The 18,331-nt window shown below is 36.2% G+C and overlaps 1 protein-coding gene across 1 annotated transcript in view; it reads left to right on the top strand.

The window, feature by feature from the left end:
- Nucleotides 1–18,029, top strand: part of LOC104535260 (protocadherin-11 X-linked-like) — a 37,540-nt gene extending 19,511 nt beyond the window's left edge. Inside the window, exons 2-3 of the mRNA XM_010180800.1 lie at nt 8,622–11,108; nt 17,319–18,029. Coding sequence (XP_010179102.1) covers nt 8,622–11,108; nt 17,319–17,324 — 2,493 coding nt within the window. The 3' untranslated portion in view covers nt 17,325–18,029. The remainder of the gene's footprint in view (nt 1–8,621; nt 11,109–17,318) is intronic.
- The last annotated feature ends 302 nt before the right edge of the window (nt 18,030–18,331 follow it).

Genomic DNA, 18,331 nt, shown 5'->3' with positions numbered 1-18,331 from the left:
CCAACAGTATATGTATTGTTATTTGGAAAGATTTGTTTTAGGACAATGATTGAATTAACCTCAGGAAAGAATTCAGAGTGGATACAGACCTGGGAAAGCTTTTTTTCCCTCTGTCTTGGATTACACAAGTCATTACTGGGCAGAAATGGCTTCAACTATCTTTGCTTAACTTGTTTTTTCTGGAATAGTACGGTTGTGTGAGGCCAGACATAGTGCTAAGTAACGCTCTTCTGCTCTTTTGTTTATTCTGGTGTTAACTTTTCTGTGGACATACACACCATCATTCACTTTACTGCTAAGATGAACCACTGTGCAGTTTTTCCCATGAATTGTGGGAGAGCTTGTCTCAGCCTCAGAGGTTATATAGTTCACAATTTATTGGAGGATACATGTTACCTGGTGAGACTAATCTAGATCTTTGCAACAGGGGATGGATATTCTATTTACTTTCTGAAGCGGGTGTTCTTCATGCTTAAATGTTGACTTACTGTGTTCAGTGATTCTGTGGTTTCTTTCACATTTTTTTTCCTGTTGGAAGAAAAACCCCTGCCGATTAATCAAAATTTATGGTGTATATTACGGACTTAACTGCTACTAGAGAAAATAAACAGTGGACAAAATCTGAGCAGAAAAGCTGGAATGGAGTGATGACTGTTTGGTGTTTCCCTTGTAAACATTAATATTCTTAATTTTATTTTCTTTCTTGCAAATCAAATATATCAATTTCATCACTGAATTTAAGTCTGAGAAATAGCACAAGTGTATTCAATTAGAGTAAAATTGGAATTTTATTTGTGTTTTTAGAAAGGAATACATTATAGAGTATAACTGCTTTATAAGAGTATATATCAAATATGCTTTTAAAATTTTTGGTCCCAACCAACACACAGGGAAGCTGTTTTTAGGAATATAACTTGTTAACTAGAAAGTCATGACAGTTTATATACTAGAACTTTCAATACAGATAGGTAGCATGAGGTTGCTTTTCAAAATTGACTTTCAACGTCAAATTAGTGCCTTACAATAAGGAAATGTTTCTTCCTTTTTATCTTGCCTTTGTCCTACTGATTCAGATAAAGAGGAGTCTGTAACACTGGCGGAGGAAGGCAACAGTTTGTCTTCCTGATAAATCAAGCACCAGTAAATAATTTTTTGGTTTATCCCCTACATTCCCTGATCAATGCGGTAAAAAGACTTGTAATTAATGAGTTTTAAAATTCAGTCTCTACAGAACTATTTTCAGTACTTACTGTCACTCTGTACATCTTATCAGCAGCTGTCTCTGATTTATTACTCTGAAATTGCAGTATTATTTGTTATATTCCAATGTGTAGTGAAGTGGCATCTTGCACTTACTTACATCATGTACTGCTATAGTTTAATATGGTAGTTGCACTGCTGTTTGCTCACACTAATACAAAAAGGATAAATTTTCATTATTTGCAATAGCATAGCCTTATTTCCTTGAAAAGCAAAAATGATCAGGTGGTAGTTGAATGTCCCACACAAACTTTCTCTCTTTTAAGTTTTACAAAACCCTGCAAGGAGTGGAGGCCTTGAGAACAGCTTACTCTCGTGTTCATTTCAGCAGTATTTGCAACAGGCCTGCAGTTCCTAAAGTCTGTGAAAGCTGAGGGAAGTCAACTCGAAAGGAAAGAAGTGAACTGTACTGCATGAGGTTTTTTTCTCATTTTGTTATATTTTTTCCCACAAGAATTGGGATTTTTTTTCTGCATTAAGGCTATGTATTTTTTAATGTCAAATTCAACAATGCAGCGATACGTGCACATTCAATTATGATGTCTGCATGTGAAAGAATGTCCTTTTTATGAAAATCCAGAGAACACGTTATTTTATTTATCTGTTTTCTTTGTGTTTCTGGATGCTAGGATCCCTGAAGAGAAGGGGGGGGGATGTGTGTCAGATACTCATGCCATTCAGATGAAAGCTTTGTCAGTGTTGTTTCCTGAAAGTGTGAAGATACAGTGGTTTTGCTTACAGCTGATCTTTAGTTTAAAAGAGCTCAGATCAAATAAGGTATTCTTGCTAAGTAGCTACTTTGATGAACTATGGCATCAGAGGTTTGGATATGGACTTGTCTTGATGGACATGCCATGTATTTAAAGAAATCATGCACCTTAGCTGAAATTTTGTGTGTGTGTATGAAGGAATGAAATAGTAACAATACATTAATGAAAACTGGTTTGCAAATATTTGCACTCCATTTTAATAAAGGACAAAGGTTTTAGTCTGCTTTATTTTTTGTTTTTGTCCTGAGACCTCCATCCGTGTCCATCTCCCCCAGTTCACACTGAAGTTACTAGAGGCTGCGGCATACCGGACAGTTTCTGTTTTAGGGTAAAGGCATTTTCAGAAACATCACAGTTGTTTCTGTTTTCTTGTATACAAGTGGCTGTCAGTTTTAATCTCTTTCTGCCTAAAAGTACTGATCTGGTTGTAGAGCAGGTCGTGAATTGGAGGGCATTACAAGTTCACAGTGCTCCAACACCCAGTCAGCATTCATCTGATAGCTCTAAAATGTGCGATTGGGAGCCTAAGATACCTTGTTTGGCTGTCAAAGCAAAATGAGGTTGTGATTCAGGAGCTGTTCTGAACAGCAATACAGAAATGTTAGCTGTTACCTCCAAAAGCACCGTGATGCATTAGAGAATTATGTCTCTAAAACATGCACTCTTCTTTAAGAGATACTCAGTTCTGGTCCTGTTGCTCTTCTCAGCTAGGAAATGGAGCAAATATCTGATTGTCACACATATATAATGCAGATATCAAAGTTCACCTGTTGAATATATTGTTGTTTAATAGAAATTCTTATTTATTTCTTCATTATATATCTGTAGTGTGACTCCAAGAACAGGACATACTGAAGGACAAACCAAGTATCTGAAACTTTATATAGCTGTGGAAACGTGGAATTCAAAGCAAAACACAAACATACTTAATACCTTAATCTGAACACCTTCAGGTGTGTTGGAAATGCAGTTTCCTGTTCAATAGGATGTCTGTGAATATTTCTGAACAACTATAATGGAGGAGATTAAGATGGGAGGTTACTTCCCTAATTGCCTTACCTGCAGGTGTTGACCTTTCTTCTGTTGCAATAGTGCCTCTAAATGAAAGACCTTTTGTTAAAGTTTAAAATTCTAAAGTTTATTTTGTAAAATCAAGTTCAGAAGTTTAGTTTCCAAAAGTAAAGTTCTAAAATTTATTTTAAAACATGATTGATAATTCAGAAGTGCCTGGCTCTTTCAGGCAAGCTGCAGACCTTGGGCAACTGACAAAACGTCCCTGTACTTCCATTTCCCACCTTCAGACAGTGGTACAGCTATTTATAAAGCAGGAGTATTCTGAAGATAAATTCCTAAATCTATCTTATATCTGTCAATCTTAGAAAATAAAGTTGACAATGTTCCGAATATGACAAAATTGAAAGGAGCTCTTTACAGGAAGGAACAAATAATCTGAAAGGATTAAGGAGGCTCAAGCGATGAAATTGTTGGAATTGTTTCAGTCTTTTTGTAGTAACATTAAATTCAGATTACCAAGGGAATAATTTCATGTTCAGATATACCTCCTAGCCTTTTTTCCTTCTTCTTCAGAAAATCAGTGTTAAATGCATTGATTGTCCACTTCTTCATTCTGTATTATACTTTTTACTGTTCCTTTCCAGCATGAAATGTTTCATTATTATCCTTGTGTTCTATTGATCCCATCTACAGCATTTTCCTTTCTGGTTGCTTTATAGGATGAGTAAGGTTTATATGTATATATGGGGAGGAAATCTTGCTTTACTTTTATAGAAGCTCCTTTATAATTAAAGGTGGGAAAATAGCAAGTTATGATACAGACATTGATAATAAATGATGTCCTTATCTTTTATGTAGGAATGGAATGAAGTAGTATTCTGAATGCACAAAATTCACTTTACGTTCATGCATGATTGAAGGCTTCCAAGTCCTACTTTTACTGTGGATTTGAACTTGTATGTTCAGTTTATTTGCCTTGCTTAAAAGGAAACCATGTGAAACAGTGTGGACTATTGGCAGAAAACAATAAAGTGAACAAAAATCATAGGAATCTTGGCCTACAAATTAAAAGCCTGTAGTTGTTTTCACAAAGAGCTAGAGTTTCAAATATGTAAGCAACTTTGCATCTGTTGAGTTTTGCATTATAAAACTTCTTGCCTTTCTATTTTTTTTTCTCTTTGAGGTACTGTCACTCGGTTCATAGGGTAACCATCAGTATTAACATGTTTCAAAGAACTTGTAGTTGTAAGCTGTGTGATGTGATGAGGGTAGTGACTGTGCAGTCTTCAAACAGGACAGCTGGCTGACAAGTTGTAACCTTCCATGGAGAATTCATGACTGTGTGAATTGCACACTGTGGAAGTAATAGCAGATGAGGGACACTTCTTAGAGCTACAACACGATATTAGGGATCTGAGTGTACTAATATTCACCTGTTATATGAACTTACATCTATTAGTGCCTGTCATGTGGAATAATTTGTGTTTAAGGCTTTAGCTTGTCTTTGGGAATTCATATTTTCACCTTTGAAAGAGAAGTGCAGGTTTGATTTTCCGTGCAGGAAATGGTGGCTGGGACCTATCTTGTAGTTTTGCTGGAGACCTGCAAAGGTTTTCTGTGTTGCTACATCTGAAATAAGTAGCAATTAGCAAACATGTATTATTTTCTGGAAATTCTGAAAATATTTTAGGTTCTTTTGGACACAAGATTGCATTTCAGCTACAAGTTTTTTATTAAGAAATTACTTAAGGAACTGTGGAGTTATTTTCTAATGGGAAGCTATCTTTTTATCTTATCTTTTTCCTGTTTTATCTTTTTAACATTTTGTCCATTTTGTTTTCCAGTACTGCTGTATTTGGCTTGCTAGAATTTAGCCACTCTAAATCTGCTTATTTAGATTTTGGGCAGAGTCAGAATTTTAGAAATAATAAAACTAGCTGATTGTAGGAGGATTGTTGACATGTAAGAAAGAAGTGTGCGCTTCTAGCTTGCTGCAATATTCATTGAAAGGAATTACTGCAGAACATTAGCAAAAGTTTATGATGTGCATATTGTCTGGCCCTTGAGTTTGATTTGATTTGGTTGAACTAAAGACATAAATCCTATAACGTGTTTATCATTTGCAGTGCATGGAGATAAGTATTGAGAGCATTGATCTATTTATTTGTCAGTTAACAATATATAGTTTTTAAATACAATTATATAATTTGTAATGTTTTAAGAAATAATTACTAATAGTCTTAATTTCAGAGTACTTTGTATCACAAGCCATTGTTTTTCATATGGTTATTTAGAACAATATTCCTTCCCTATGTCTTTGAGAAATTACTATGTTCTGTCAACCTACTTGTCTGCAAGTGTAAGTTCATAAGACGCTTTAAACACAGCAGACCGTGCTACAGTTACAAGCATTAATCAGAAGCTGGTCTTTTTCCCCATTCCTCTCAACAACGTCCAGGTAGTCAATACCCCATGGATTTAACAAAATACTGTGATGAGATACTGTGATATGTATGTCTAGAGGCAAGTTATGTGTAGGCTTTAGGTGCACTTTGTCACATGCAGTCCTGTCCATACTAGAAGCTCCTCTAGCTTATCACATTAAGTGTCCATGTGTCATTGAGTATGTATTTATTAATTTATCTAAATGTTACCATTTTAAAAAAACTCTCTAATTTTTTATTTACATGACAGCCTAAAACAGCTCCGAAAAGGACATTTGGATCCATTACAAACGATCAGGTAAATATACAGTAGGGAGTGTTCAAAAAGAATACCAGTTTCATGATTTCAGAGACTACTGTGTGCATGAATCCACTGAAAAGGATATTATGAAGATTCAATAAGGTAACAGAGTTGCTTATTGCCCTGATAAAGAATCTTGTGATCCGAACCAGAGCCTCTTAAAGCAAATCCTGGCTCCGAGATGGGCATAACCTTGTTTTGCCTGAAATGGTTAGGTGACATTACTTAGGCTGTCTTTTTAGATCCAAAAAGTCAACCTGTTTTATTTCTCACCCTTATCATTCTGTAGTGGTGGAAATTATAATGTAGCAGATTATTTTTACCAGTCGGTCATTTTAAGGGTGAAAGGTCCTATATAAATGTTAATTCTCGATTATGCTTTTCCTATGGACTCATACCCTTCCTAGTGTGAACGAAACCTTCAGATCACTGGGATAATGGGATGACTGAGGTACAGCTCAGTCCAAATAACAGTCTGACCCTAATGGAAATTTTCACTTCACTGAGGTTTTAATGATGATAGAGCCATTTACTTCAACATCAAGAATTTCATTATGAGGGTTTTTCTTCATGATTCTCTCAGGACTTTTAGCTCTCAATTTCTTTGCTCGTACGGAGAGAATTAGATATTTATAATCTTAAAAATATGTTTCTTGAATATTTCATATTTTTTTGAGAGTTTCGAATGGGAGAGCTGTCTGTTCTTAAAAAATGTGTTTTTTAAAATGTAGCATAATGTCACACCTAACCTCATCCCTTAAACAATGTGAAATAGGCTTGCTTGAATTAGGACAAAGTATAATTTACTGTAACTCTCTTTTTTGTAGTTTAAAAAGACGTACAAACCTGTAATGAATATCAAGGAATAATCTTGGATAATGTTTTTCCATAGAAAATTACTCAAGTGTTAATTATTAACTTGGAAGAAATCGTAGCATTCTTTTCTGTTTCTCTAATAGTTTGCTGGTAGTGATGGGGAACCAAAGCCCTGTATTTTATATCACTTATATGCTATAATGAAAAATATCTTTTTCATACTTGATAGTTACAAGTAGAAATGGGTATGCATATGTATAGTTTCATGTATTTAAAGGTCTATATGAAGTGTTTGTTGTAGTTGTGGGATGTAATGACAGAATAATCAGTGTCCATCTGTCAATTTGTGTACAAATAAAGAAGTAAAAGATGGCTGACAGGGATTTTTTTCTTCTAGCTTCTGTTACTTTTTTTCTGGAAATATATGTTAAAGCGTAGAAGATGTAATTAATCATTTCTCAGTTATTAAAAAAATATTGCAAATAACTGCTAGCCAGATTGGAGATGAAGAAGAAACTTGCACTCTGCCTTCATGAAGAGTTCAGCGTAGAATTACCCTTCTAGAATATAACCTAATTGGTTCAAAATAGATGTCTTGATTTAGAAATGATTTGTAAGGCTTACATTTTTCATATGCCTTCTGCTAAAGAAGCCTAAGCTCTATTTGTTTTGTTGTTTCAAAGTGTGTTCCGGTTCACTTTAGACTGTCCCTAGTTGCAACTTAATGTTGTCACAAATACTGTGCAAGTGGCATGGTAATTTTTGAAATGTGGATGAATGGTTCTTTTCCATGAAAGAAATGATTACTTTTAAGTGGGGCCAAATTCTGACTTTGAAAAAACATTTTCTTTCCCTTTGGTCTGAAGTGTCTCAAAGCAGTTTAGAACACACATAGAGTTACATGAGTAAAGGTGAAAGGCAAGTACAATAAGGAAAAGCCAGGCTGGATGCAGTCATTATTCGTTATTACAAATATGACACATAAAAAGAAAATCCTAATTAGTCAGCATCTTAATCAATGCCTTCTTTTCCTGGTCATACTGTACATTCAGCTTCAGTGATCTGCATTCTAGCCCTGCCCTTATGGTAGATATGGCTGGAAAACTGCATCCTTTCTTGCTCTGAAGGGTGAGAGATGTGAGAAGAGAAAAGCGGATCACTGTGATATTCTTAATCCCTCCTTATCTGACGAGACAGCAGAAGAGGGAAACTAGTTCTAGATTCCAATCTTTATTTTAGCACACTAAATTAGTGTCAACTGAAGTTAGTGTCAACACTAATGTTTTAAGAGAAGCTATGTTTGTGCGAGATATATATATATATATATAATTTCTTCATAATTCCAGGTGTGTTGTGTTCAACAAGCAAAAAAATATTTTAAAATTTTAAAATTCTTACAGTTTTGTGATATTTTTTGAAATTAAAATGTATCTTTTTCTCACTGGGAGTGTAATTTTCACTACAAATATAAAATATATAATGATGAAAGGAATAGTTTAATGAGTTTTAAAATATATTTCTAATAAACTGTTGTGACTTAGTTTTTTTTGTCTGTACCATCTAACACCTGAATTACATAGTAATTTTCAAGACTCTTTGCAATGATGGTGTTGATTTCTTTTATACTAATGGTTTCAGATCATGTCAGAGTTGCTTCAAGAACAGAGAAACAGTCCCTTTATCTATCTTGTTTTCCTTGAAATTGAGTATTGGTTTAGGTCCCCCTGTGTGTGCATACTGTCTTGCCTTTGGATGTGCCTAAACTTTGGTTTAATTCCTGTTCCCCATTCTCACTCATATGATAGAGAAACCACATTACATCCATCCAGGAATTTAATAGCTTTTCTGTAAAAATGGCTGATATCGCAAAATAAAGGTAACTGTATAAATATGTATTCCTACATACAGTATATCTAAACATTTATACATTCTATGACAATTTCAGAACATTAATGAGATGTTTTTTCCATTTAAATATACTGTCATGCTAAAGTATGTTTTTTCTGTGTCTTGTAGGGTCAAAGTGTATTTGGTCTTGATATAATTGAGACACCTGAGGGAGATAAGTGGCCTCAACTGATTGTCCAACAGATCCTTGATAGGGAGCAGAAGGATACCTATGTGATGAAAATTAAAGTTGAAGATGGTGGAAGCCCTCCAAGATCTAGCACTGCCATCCTGCAAGTCACAGTGACCGATGTGAATGATAATCGCCCGGTCTTCAAAGAGAATGACGTTGAAGTTAGTGTTCCAGAAAACGCTCCAGTGGGCACCTCTGTTTCTCAGCTCCATGCCACTGATGCAGACCTGGGCTCAAATGCGCAAATCCACTTCTATTTCAGCAATCAGATCTCCAGTTTGGCCAAAAGGCTGTTTGCCATTGATAACACCACTGGCCTCATCACTGTAAGAGAACCACTAGACAGGGAGGAATCTCCTGTACACAAATTGACTGTTTTAGCAAGTGATGGCAGTTCAACTCCATCAAGAGCAACAGTGACTGTTAACATCACGGATATCAATGACAATGTCCCATCGATAGACACGAGATACATCATCAATCCAGTGAATGGGACGGTGCTTTTGTCCGAGAAGGCTCCCCTTAATACAAAAATTGCATTGATAACAGTAATGGACAAGGATGCAGATCTTAATGGAAAAGTTACTTGTTTTACAGATCATGATGTCCCTTTTAGGCTAAAGCCAGTGTTTGATAATCAGTTTCTCCTGGAGACAGCCACGTTTCTAGATTATGAAGCCACACGGGAATATGCCATTAAAATAGTGGCTTCAGATTCGGGGAAACCACCTTTAAACCAGTCTGCAATGCTCCTGATCAAAATCAGAGATGAGAATGACAATGCCCCAGTTTTTACACAGTCTATCATAGGTCTTTCCATCCCTGAAAACAATGCTCCTGGTACTCAGCTGACCAAGATAAGTGCTACGGATGCTGACAGTGGGCGCAATGCTGAGATCAGCTATATCCTGGGTTCTGATGCACCCCCTATTTTCAACCTTGACCGCCGTACAGGCATTCTGACCGCAGTGAGAAAGCTGGACAGAGAAAAGCAAGACAGGTACTCCTTCACTGTGCTGGCTAAGGATAACGGAATGCCACCCTTGCAGACCAATGCTACTGTGACAGTGTCGGTGCTGGACCAGAATGATAACAGTCCTGCTTTCACACATAATGAATATAATTTCTATGTGCCAGAAAACTTACCCATGTATGGCACAGTGGGGCTTATCACAGTTACAGATGCTGACTCTGGAGAGAACGCTGCGGTCACTCTCTCTATATTAAATGGTAGAGATAATTTCATTATAGATCCACTTACTGGGGTAATAAGACCTAATATTACCTTTGATAGGGAACAGCAGGGGTCATATACTTTCCAGGTGAAAGCTGTGGATGGAGGAAGACTGCAGCGTTCCTCAACTGCCAAAGTGACCATCAATGTTGTTGATGTAAATGACAACAGGCCTGTTTTTGTTATTCCTTCATCTAATTATTCATATGAGTTAGTCCCAACATCAGCCAGTCCAGGGTCTGTAGTTACTAAAGTCTTTGCAGTTGATAATGACACAGGAATGAATGCCGAGCTCCGCTATAGCATCATAGGTGGGAACTCAAGAGGCTTGTTCACAATTGACCAATTAACAGGCAATATTACGTTGAAAGAGAAGGTAATTACATCAGATCATGGCTTGCACAGATTGGTGATAAAAGTCAATGACCTAGGACAGCCAGAGTCTCTTTATACTATAGCTCTTGTGCATTTGTTCGTGAATGAGACAGTCACCAACAGTTCCTACGTACAAGAGCTAGTGCGCAGGAATATGGAGACTCCAGTTGGCCAGAATATTGGGGATGGTGAGATAACCCCACAAACCAATGATTATGTGAAGATCATCATTGCCATTATTGCAGGCACTATGACAGTGATTCTGGTAATTTTTGTTACTGCTTTAGTACGGTGCCGCCAGACGCCTAGGCACAAGGTTGTCCAAAAAAACAAGCAGAGTGGTGAATGGGTTTCCCCAAACCAAGAAAATAGGCAGATCAAGAAAAAAAAGAAGAAGAAGAAGCGGTCTCCAAAAAGTCTCCTCCTCAACTTTGTGACTATTGAAGAATCTAAGCCTGATGACCCTGGCCATGAGCACATAAATGGCACTTTAGACATTCCTGTAGAGCTAGAAGAACAGACTATGGGAAAATATAACTGGGCCACCACACCAACCACATTTAAGCCTGATAGCCCAGATTTAGCAAAGCACTACAAGTCTGCTTCTCCACAGCCTACATTTCAAATTAAACCTGAGACTCCTGTTCCCCCCAAGAAGCACCATGTCATTCAGGAACTGCCTCTAGATAACACCTTTGTGGTGGGCTGTGACTCACTCTCGAAGTGCTCATCAAGCAGCTCGGACCCTTACAGTGTTTCTGAATGCAGCTGTCAAGGAGGCTTCAAGACCCCAGGCCCCATACACATCAGACAGGTAATGAAAATTTTAAGGTGCTGTCTTTCTCCTTACCTTCTTACTTTGCCGTTCCTATAACTCTACCACTAAACACTACATAATAACTTTTTTTCTGCAAGGATTAAAAGTTTGAAAGGTCATGTTTGATCGAGCCATTGGAAAGTAAACAATCTGAGATTCATCAGTGTTAAAGGAGAAAATTAACAGAAAATGACTGTTGGCTGTACGGAAAATGAATGATTACATCGGTGGGTGTTCCTGACTGCAGATGGCAGTGTGGCACTTCCCGCATTACTCCGTACCTAGTGCAGCTCCAAAAGGCAAGAAGGGTTATGGTACTGTCCTCTGTAGTATTGGATGCTCAAGAATTGAAGTAATCTCGGCCAGGTGGAAAGCAATAAAGCCTTACAGGATCTGATAAGTGATTCTTAATATTAATGGAGTCTGGAATTGCAGCCTTCATTTGGGCATAGCTTTACTTCAAGGTCTCTCAGAAGCAGGCAAGGATTTTCCGCTGAGAGTTTCAGTGCCATTTCTGGACTAGAAGCATACTGGGCTACTTAAATCTGATGAAATGACACAGTCAACAGGCAAAGTTAAGGGAAAACTAGAAGCATCAGTATAATTGCTCTTACTTATTTGCTGCTGTGCATGATAAACCAGATGGTAGCTTCTCAGCAAAGGAAATGTCTAAAGAATCCTCAGCTTAAAATCAAAAACTAAAATGAGAACCAAAGTACATTTTATTTATCAAGACCCCACAGAAAGGTTTTAAGTCACTGGAAATGGAACCTAATGTCTTTCCATATTCCAGAAAGTTTCATTAATAATAAAGCTTTGCTGTCTGGCTACTTATCTTTCTTCACAAATATCACAAACTTTTCAGTGAAAATAGTTTTCTAGTGAAGATTTAATTGGTCAAGGAAATAATCATTAAAGAAACAAATATTTCAGGAGAGTTTGTTACGTTATTGATAACGTATTTTAATACTATCGCTCGAGAGCAAATCCTCAGCATGGTTAACTCTGTTAAAATTTTGGCTCCAGTTGAGGTTGCGAATTTTTTTCTGTGGCTTTAGTTCTTGTACCACTATAATGATAACAAAATATGCCTAAAAAATGCTCCTCATTCAAAGAAGTTATCATATTTTTACAACTTGCAGAGTGGGTTGTTTATTTCATTCTCTTCACCTACACAAATCTGTGCAGTAGTCTGTGTCACTATGCTTTATAAATCTTTCATCTTTTTCTGAGACGCATTAACAGAAAACTTGAAGGAAGGAAAAAACCAACCTTCTTATTTCTAAGACGACATCAATGGAAAATGTATTACTTTCTGAAATTTGAGTTTTTCTATTAAAGATCCTTGAATGTGTTAATTTAAATTACACATTAGAACAACTTCTTGCTAATTTGTTCTTCTGTTTGAACTCGACTCTGAGGAGGGTGGCACTGTTCTTGACTTTTCTGTAGGCCTGGTCTAAGTGATTTTTCAATTGAGTTCTGGTATAGCTCCTCTAGTCCAAAAAGGTTCTTCTGTTGACTGCTCAAATACACTTTGTCATGCAGTAATGCTGCTAACAAAGAAAGCAAACTCATGACTCACTGTTTGCTAACATAGTTCTTCCATAAGAAGGAGCTTTTAAAGTAGAGTGGAAAGCAGTTCTCTCCTACCTAAGTTCATTGGGGAAAAGAGCGCTTTTCTTTCATCTGTAGCTTAAAGGTCAATGACAGGGGCCTCCTATCTGGAAGAGCAGTTTGGCTTTTTAAAATAGTCATTACCTGATATTAGCTTATCTTCATATAGTTGTACCTGAAGTTATATTAGTATGATGTGCTGAATATATCAAAAAGAGATTAATGTTACTATTTGTATTGATTTTGTTAAATCTACAGTTATCTTTCTTTTAGGTTTACTTTTCTGTGTGAAAGTGATCACATTGTTGGAGAAGGTATAACTACTCATTGTCAATGGACTGTTATACTTATTTGAAAGCAACATTTACCTTTAGACACATGAATTCACATTTTTATTACCTATATAAAATAAGTAATTTCATAAATGAATTTACAAAAATTGGGAAAGAAAGACCATTAGAGTTAAGTCCTTTGTGTTAGACTGTGATCACAAAGGCAGAAGTGTATTGCATGATAAGTAAAACCAAGCAAAGTATTTCTTAAACCTCAACGGATCTTTTAAAAGTCAGTATTACTCCTCACCTGGTTTTGTGTATTGTAGGCTGTACAGCTTTATCTCCTGTGGGGTTAGAGAAGGCGGCTCAGGACAGACTAACTTAGTTAACCAGCAAAAAAACAAAACAAACATAAGATTTTGCCACAATGTTCCAAGTGCTGTCCCACCATCCTCCAACCTCAGAGACTAACGAGATGTCTGTGGTTAATGATGCATGTGTGTTGTGCAGTCTCTGAATATTCAGAAAACTGTAGGATTGCCTGGAGAATTGAAGGATGATAAGTTCAGTTAAAAAGGGAGATGCACTATTTTGAAAAAATGAAAATAAGATACCTAACATGAGAAAAAATATTTGACTTTATCATTAATACTGCAATGTATCCCTTTTCCCAGCCAAAAGCTTTCTGAAGGAGACTAAAGAAGATTACATTCACGGTGAAGATATCGCTTCAATTTCTAATGGGTGCTGATATTAATAGGCTGCACATCTTAACTGCTCTTCGTTTTGTCCATGCAAGACTTTCTTCTCTGATATTTGAAATAATACTGAGTTAAAGCTAAAAATATACGTTTTCTTTTAAAGCTCTAAACTTTGTGTATGTCTGAATGGTATTCATTCAGGTCTTTAAAGAAAGGAAATTATGTCTTTGCTTTACTGCTAAGTTTGTCTAAGTGATCTATAAAATGACAGAAAGTCATTATAACAGTTGTGCTCAAAAAGCATGCAAGAGCAGATGGAAAGATTTTTCTGCTAACACTCCTAAAATAACTCTTTAGTGGTAATGTGGGCAAATAAATACAGCAATGCAACAACTGAAATTTTTATGGACAAAGAATCAGCTCCTGAAGCAGCTGAGGACACACTGAATCATGAACTACAGGAAGTTCAGGAGGGAGAAGTGTGGTTCTAATGCAGTCTCCCCTAAGAGAGACATCAAGCTTCTGTTGTACTTGTATGTGAGAAAGAGCAAGGGAGAGAGACATCCAGATTATTTTTAAGTTACACAGTAGGAATTAATAAATAGTGGTGACAGTAGACCCTCAGAATAGTATGCTTTCTTTTGGGATATCAAATGTAGAATGTGATAATTCTTTTAAAGAAGTTTTACCAACTGATAAATTGCGAAGAGGTTGCTTGTTCTTAATAAGGTTTTTCAAGCTAGGATATTTTGAGGCTCATAAAATCAGACCGACTTTCAGTGTCATCAGATTCTCATTTTTTTGGTAATTGTGGGCCTTGTAAAATGATGCCTTTCTTTGGCAGCAAAACATACAGCACCTTTAAAGACTGCAAGCTTTTCAGAAGCACAGTTGCTTTTCACATGCACCTCAGCGAGAGTAGACTATGTGAAGTATTCCATACTGACAGAAATCTTCTGATTAGTTTTGCATTTCCTTTGGAGTGATGAAAAGAGGTTTTGCCAGTCTAGTTTTCATGTAGTTTGTAACACAAATGTCAAATCTGAAATCTTTGCTCAAGTACTTTAAACAACATTCAGACAATTCAAATGACTGTCTAGGTATTAACCTGTCTATTCAGAACATGCATAATTATAGAGTACAAAGTTATCTCTGGTAGCTTGGTCCAAAGAAGCTACTGCCACAAAGTTTCATTAGAACTTCTCATGCATCCTCCTTCTTCCCCCTTTCTTGTAATTAGTGCCATTTCAGACAGTCTTTTCATTTGAAAGTAGTATAATACATACCATAGGAACAGTAGAAATCTTCAAAAATAAACACCCGCCCACTCAGGAAGGGTTCTGTGAACTTTTGTGTTGTCATTTTAAACTTGAACTTAAGAACAATTTTTTTCTGACCTTGTCTTGTTCAGGAAGTGTGACTGTTCGTGAAAGCAGCTCTTGGTTCAGTTTCAGTCCACCTCTTCCCCTGATAGAGCTGAAAGGTTCAATCATGTTCTGAATCTATGGTTACATGCTCTTTGGTGTTCTTCCTACTTCACAGTTGACTGTATGTTGATCTGAGTCTGTATGTTGATTTAGTTCCAGTGCTAGTACACATCTTTAGGGAGCTGTTGAGCGAGTGAACAGGCACGCAGCTTGATTTTTCCCATATTCACTAATGCAAATCTTCATTAGTTGATTTTAGTTGCCAGGATTCTATCATCTGTCAACATATCCATATATATGAATACAAATTTCAGATGACACAGTGGTCTCTGCTGAACTTTGTTAGAAACTGACTGGAGGCAGGCATTATATTCTTTATAGAAATCTGAATGGGAAGTAGACCATTGCCTTTTTGGGGCCCTACTGTCTCATTAGCGACTGCTTAGACCTGCTTACAGTTAAAGTAGCTTCCCACTTGCTTCAAGAACAGCATGCTTAGGATTTTAATGGAAAGAATATTGCACTGTTCCTGAAACTAATAGCTCTGAAAACTCACCTGTTATGTAAATCTTTAACTGCAGGATTTATTGTTTTGTTTAATAACAGAGACACTAGTGAGGTTAGTCTATGACAGTGTGTTCATTAGTAGGCAGTGCTGATGCTGCTGGTATGTAAAAGGGTATAGAGATAACACTCATATTTTGTATTGACGATACAGAGTAAATTGAACTCAAAGAACATTTCCTTCTAAATATCAGCTAAATGGCTGTTGGTATAAGCCATTTCAAAATTGATTGCTATGACTGTAACCATTCTTGTTATTTTATCTTTATTTTCTGGCTGGTAATTTTGCTGGAAGTTCTGATACGCTGCCATGTGTATACATTTCAGAACAAAACTAAAATTCACATGTAGAGAAAAGCTTTCTAACTAAAGGGTAATTGAACGTCTGCAACTCAGAAGTTAGTGTGCGGTTACTTAAATGTGCAGTACTACTGAAGCAGAGCTGGTCAAGAAAATGCTTTTCCTCTGTGGAACACTTTGAAGAGAAACTTATTCAGAATTGTTCTTTTAATATGTACTTTTCACTGCAAAAGCATGGGGGTAGATATCTGGAAAATGCACCCCTTGCCTCAGCAGATGACAATAACAGAGCACAGATGGGAAGAAAAGAAAAATAAAATTAATGTTTTGTGAGATGAAAAAATGAAAGATTTCTGATATGACACTTAAGCAAAAACTAATTCAGAGCAAACAAAGGTGCTATTTTTTTTTCCAGGAAGCGCTTGTTGACTGAGTTTATACTGAAGTTGGTAGATGAAGTTCCAGCATTAATAATGGGGTGATTTTTATGCAAACTAGAACGGTCTGCAACTCTCTCCAATAAATTTTCCCAAACCTTGAGTGCATTTCACCTTCATTTTTAGTGGGATAACTGAAAAGTATACTCTTTTCTCCTTGTGACCCAACTTTGTGTTTTTTTAAATGCATTTTTTTTAATCTATGAACCATGGTCAACAATGGAGTCTGATTTAACTGCAGGTTAATTTTCACACTTCTTTCTTTTCTTATTTTCTCCCAGAAGGTATTGCACTCAATAATCTGCAGTTGATAATAATTTGCTGACCAGGGAGTGGCTGGTGTATTGGTGATTGTGGTATTGATAGTGCTTGTTTTCCTGTGAAATCATTGATCTGAATGTCTCAATTTCTGTGAATTTTTAGGACTCTAACTCTGATGATAAATAGAGATGCAAAGTAACTCTTCAAAGTATTTTATGCTCTTAGCTTCGATGCTTTTAAATTAAGTCTTCCAAAGCCCTGTAGAACATGTTCTAGGTCGTCTTCTGATAGCTGTAATCTTGCATCAGCACTTGGGGTTCTGAGCTGATAGAACAAACAACAAAAAAAGTAAGAAACAAAGAATAACATATGTGGAAGCCAGTTCTGTGGCTCCTTCTGTTTCAGTATTTTTGCTATGTGTATATGTGTGCAGATCTTTGCTTGTGTATAGAAACCTGAAAACATGCACACATCAAAAATGGTCGGTTACTTAGAACTGCGATAGTTCAGTACTTCTCAAACCATACAGTGATTGACGTAGTAGAAACTTGGAAACAAACTTTACAATATATGGGGAAAATGATGCAGGAAAGGGCTTTTCTCATGCTGTTTCTCTGTTTGCCAGCTCTGAACATCATCGCATCTGATGCTATATACTGAAGTCGTACGTGTACACAATGAGGTTAAGCCAGCAAACATGAAAACAAGGAAATAGCACGAGAAAGCCCTTTGTCCTGTCTCTGATTGCCGAAGAAATTTATCGTCTGATCTCCAGAGGGGTTTGGAAGTGACGATGAACTGTTCAAGCTGCCCTACTGAAAGGTATCAAGGGCAAGAATTTTTTAAAAAGAAAAGACAAAGAAATTTTAGTACGTTGTGCTACAGTGTTCTATAACGTAATTTTGCTAAGAAAAATGTAATGTGACCCATCCTTCTTCACAGTTGGTGATTATGCTAAATCTATTTTGCTTGTAATCATCTTCTTGTCCCAGATTTTTTCCTTATTTATTTGAGTTGAAACAATTAGGAATTTTGTTTCTATAAATGTGTTAAAAGGGAGCAATAAATTTTATTCATACATTAAAAAGAGAATGTAAAGTTCTTTATACTCCCTGCATTTAAAAGAAAAACAAATGAATTGTTTTCACTTATAGCACCATTATACATGTTAAGAATTAAGTGTTATTTATATCTATTCCATAATATTTTTAATTATGATATTGCTGCTATGGATCATAAATAGAATTGATTGAATCACTGCTTTCTCATTTTATAGGCACAATAGGAGTAGTGAAAAATGAGTACTTCCAGCTTTCTTATCCACAACATTTTGTAATAAATGATCACCTCGTAAATAACTGGAAAGTATTCACTTAACTCTTAAAAATAAAATTTAATTTGCATTTTGCTTGCTGAAATCTAGATAATGTCTGTGTAACAGGTGCCATACATATAACCTCTTGAAGTACTTTTCTTTAAGAAAAAGTCATAAATCCAGTGGCTTGCTTTTCAATGTCGTAAAATAGGAAATAGTGTACATGCTTTTTTCACTGTTAGCCAGCACATAGGGGGAAGAATTGGCCTGTTGCTGAGTTTTTCCCCCAATTATTTCCCTATATAGCTTTTTTTTTTTTAAAA

This window comes from Mesitornis unicolor, unplaced genomic scaffold (genome assembly GCF_000695765.1).
Source record: "Mesitornis unicolor isolate BGI_N332 unplaced genomic scaffold, ASM69576v1 scaffold51333, whole genome shotgun sequence".
Taxonomy (NCBI): domain Eukaryota; kingdom Metazoa; phylum Chordata; class Aves; order Mesitornithiformes; family Mesitornithidae; genus Mesitornis; species Mesitornis unicolor.
The sequence above is the reverse complement of the archived record's forward strand: the minus strand, read 5'-3'. Positions and strand labels throughout refer to the sequence as shown.